General features: G+C 43.6%; 1 protein-coding gene across 1 annotated transcript; it reads right to left on the reverse strand.

Annotated features, from left to right (window-relative positions):
* Positions 1–1,358: 1,358 nt before the first annotated feature.
* On the reverse strand, positions 1,359–3,367 carry LOC119323132. The gene is made up of 3 exons (XM_037596710.1): positions 3,177–3,367; positions 1,975–2,045; positions 1,359–1,779 (listed from the first exon to the last, which is right to left on the reverse strand). Exons 1-3 carry the CDS (start codon positions 3,312–3,314, stop codon positions 1,647–1,649), a joined length of 342 nt encoding a protein of 113 aa, XP_037452607.1. The 5' UTR covers positions 3,315–3,367; the 3' UTR covers positions 1,359–1,646.
* Between the last annotated feature and the right edge of the window lie 504 nt (positions 3,368–3,871).

The raw sequence follows: 3,871 nt of genomic DNA on the forward strand, positions 1-3,871 counted from the left end.
GGAAACCTACCCTTGCCTAACGGACAAGCGGTTGCACCGCACGGACGTCTGTGTCCCTGGCAACCGATGCATCTCCCTGGAACCGACGCCTCCTCTGGGTCGTCGTGTCTCTCCAGGAGATGTATAAGCGCCCTGTAACCATCGTCAAGAGGAATTGATCATTTTGATTTCAAACAATTATTCCTATGCATTTTCAAAGATTTGCGATGATTACAACATGGAGAATTGCCATCCTAAAAAAACTGTAAAAATTGGCATGCTCAGAATTTGCCATCCTGGCAAGGAAATTGTCATACTACATCAACAACAACAAAAGGTGAAAACTACCATGCTCAAGAAACAGAAATGCCATCCCTAATGTGTTCGCTTAGATTGCCATCTTAATGTGTGTGGAGCAAATGCTTTAGAATTCGCGCGCTCTAAGGGCGTTCGCTCGGAAATGCTGAAAATCAGTGAACGCTAACAATCTGACGTAAGCATTTAGGTTTCTTTTTTACCGGGTGCAGGTCCCTAGCCTGTCATAGGAGTATAAGGTTAGCATTTGGGGAAAAAAAAATAGTTTGGCCCATACTGTACCATGACAAACCTCACACATATACCTCCAGTGATGGTAAATATGTTTACGGCATACAAAGCATCTTGATAAGTTGTTTCGTATAGAAATGTTACGCACACATAGCACTGGAAAATATATTCTTCTCTTGAGTTTCCAGCAAAGATAATGATATAGTTTAAAAATAATTGGTACCCTGATATACACATCCTCAAAATTGCATGTACAAGTTGGACATTAGCACTTCCAGCTTATTGCTTCACTGTCAAAAGCTTATAAACTTAAGCAGTATGGGCACAGTTGAGAAAGTTACCGCCACAATAAACAAAGAGCCCCCTGAACAAAGTGCAACCGGAGAAACCTCACTCCACTCAGTACATTCACAAGCACAAACAAAAACATTCTTCATCAAACAAACAAGTGCAATAAACATCACGGGGACGAAGTACGCTTTGACAAAAATAAATTACTGTCATAACCACCTGTCCATGTCACAGAACGGTTGTATGGACAAGTAGTATGGATAATTGGTACTCTGATATACACGTCCTCAAAATTGTATGGATAAGTTGGACATCATCAGGCACAACAGTTCCAGCTTATCGCTTCACTGTCAAAAGCTTACAAACTTGACCAGTATGGGGAAAATTGACAAAGTTACCGCCACAAAAAGCAAAGTGGCCAAGTCCACAGTACATAAACCAGACCCCTGAACAGCGTGCAAACGGAGAACCTCACAATCAGTACTTCCACAAGCACAAACAAAAGTTGAAAGCAAACACAACATTCTTCATCAAACCAAGGCTCAAAAAAACCATTCTTCATCAAACCAAGGCTCAAAAAAACCATTCTTCATCAAACCAAGTGCACCAACACCATTACCAGGAAGAAGTACGCTTAGACACAATTACATCAAGTCAAAACCACTGGTCCATGACACACAACGGATCAAGACACGTACGCAACAAACCATTTATTTCTACATGGTTATCTGCTCTTGCAGGCAGTTCCCAGTTACCACAACCAGAGTGCTCACGACAAGTGCACACGCATCTGCACTAATGAACAGAGCAGCACATGGCCATTACCCCCATCACATCTTCTGATAGGCAAGCACCCGATAGGCAATCCCTTTCATGACCACACCACCAACGACAATAGGACAACCCACCTTGTAAGCCAAATCAAGCAGGTTAGCCACCCTTTCAGACCACACAACCTCAAGCCTGCCAAAAAGAAAAAGAAAAATTACATTAAGGCGCCACCCTTTCAGACAACACAAGCTCAACCAATCATAATAATTAATCATTCGAGTAGTCATAAACACTATACTCCCTCCCGTAAAGAAATATAAGAATGTTTAGCTTACTCTTATATTTTCTTTACAGAGGGATTAAAATGGAAGTTGTTGTAGCTTTTACCTGAAGTTTCTAAACTCTCTTGTCACATCATCATAACGTGCCCGCTGGAACTGGTACCAGTCTCTGGCGCTCTACAATTCAACAAGGTAAAAGAAGATTAGAAGGTAGTGACCAAGATTTAGCCTTGGTATCCTTGCATGTCATTGTAGGATAAAGGGGAACAAAAATATCACGAGACACTATTTGCAGTGCTAAAAGCTCTTGAAATCATAGACCTGATGAGTTCAGATATTACACTAAGTCGAAAACTTTCAACAAACAGCTGCAAAAAACATTTATAGGGGAGCATTCCTGACTGTTGGTACTGCAATGTCAGATCTTTGACTGTTAGTGCTCTAATTTTCAGATCTTACAAAACTTACGCCGTACAAGGGATACAATGTGCAATCATCCCAAATCAAGTTGCCGATTAACACTAGCAGTCAGAATTTAGTGTGCCTCTCGTTCAAATCTGTGAATTGACCAACTGATGAATGACTAAAACAAGTACCTGCGCACCAGCCTCATGCAAAGGCAAAACGAGAAGAGCTTTCATGGCAACGCAAATGGTTGTCAAGTTAGAATGATCTGTAACAGCGAGCACGTCGGCCACATCAAAGGCAAAAAAGGGAAGAGCTTTCATTCATGACAATAACAAATGTTTTCAAGTTAGAATGGTCTGTAACAGCGAATCAACCACGTCAAAGGCAAAAAGGCGTGAGAATAACAAATGTTTTGAGAGCCACATCATGTAAAATTCTGCCAACAAGGATTAGCCAATAAAGAACTCACATATGCATCAGAGCGTAATTTGTAACGGCGAAGGCAAGGGAAAACTCTAAGTTCGGGAAGACTACATACCCAAAGAAGGTTAGCGTGGGTATGGTATGTGTTTGTGCTTTTTACTCCGGAGCCTCTCTTGCAAGAAAGGAACTAGGGATAAACAACCATGAAATTGGCCACCTATGACTACGAATCTGCTGGTCTTTGGGGCAGATTAATTCAATGTCAAATCGATTAGCTAGCGAGGATTCAAGCAACAGCACAAGGGCAAGACTTGAATATGGCAAGGGCGGGCGAAACTTGTGGTCTCAGCGACAGCGAAGGGTCGAGATCCGGAGTTGGGGAATCCAAGAGATCACCCATCTATTGGTCGATTTGCTCTACCGACTCCAACTAGTGATTTAATTGAGGGAGCGCGGTGTGCAGGAGGAGGAGCATACCTCGAGCCGAGAAACGGACGGCGGCGGAACGCTAGGGTCCGATGGGAGCCGGAAAGCAGCAGGGGTGGGGGGCGACGGGAGCCGGGCAGCAGCAGAGGTGGGGATCCGCAACTTCGCGGCCAGGTTGCGCAGCGCCATGGATTGCCGGCCGGGCGTGGGTGGGATGCGGCTAGGGTTTGGGTTAGGCGTCTCTCGTCTTGTCTTCTCTCTGCCGACGAAGGCTTCCCACCAGCGCTCTTCTACGCCTTCCCACCACCGCAGAACGCGTGCCCTCGTCGACCGGGCCGGGCTGGGCCGGACCAGGCTCATTCACCCACGCCCATGATGTTTGGAGCCCGACCGAGGAGGAGATATTTTCTTTGTCTTTGTCTTTGTCTTTTGTCTTTGTGTAAAAAAAATAGTATCTTTTTTCTTTTGCAGAGAAAAAAAAACAAGGTAAAATTTCCCCACGTGTCCGCTCTAAGTTTTTTTTTCTTTTTTGCATGGTAATACGTGTCTCATTTATATGTCATCATAAAGTTCATAGTACAAGTCACGTACATACCAAACTGACAAAACTAAACAAATAGCATAACGCTGTGAGGTCTAAGGTTGAGGGGCGGAAACACACATATTGTTGTAATACATAAACCAAGTACATCAACCAAATTGACACACCAGAATACCGATACAACTTCTCTTTATTCATAATTCTT

Source organism: Triticum dicoccoides, chromosome 6B (assembly GCF_002162155.2).
Source record: "Triticum dicoccoides isolate Atlit2015 ecotype Zavitan chromosome 6B, WEW_v2.0, whole genome shotgun sequence".
In the NCBI taxonomy this organism is placed as follows: domain Eukaryota; kingdom Viridiplantae; phylum Streptophyta; class Magnoliopsida; order Poales; family Poaceae; genus Triticum; species Triticum dicoccoides.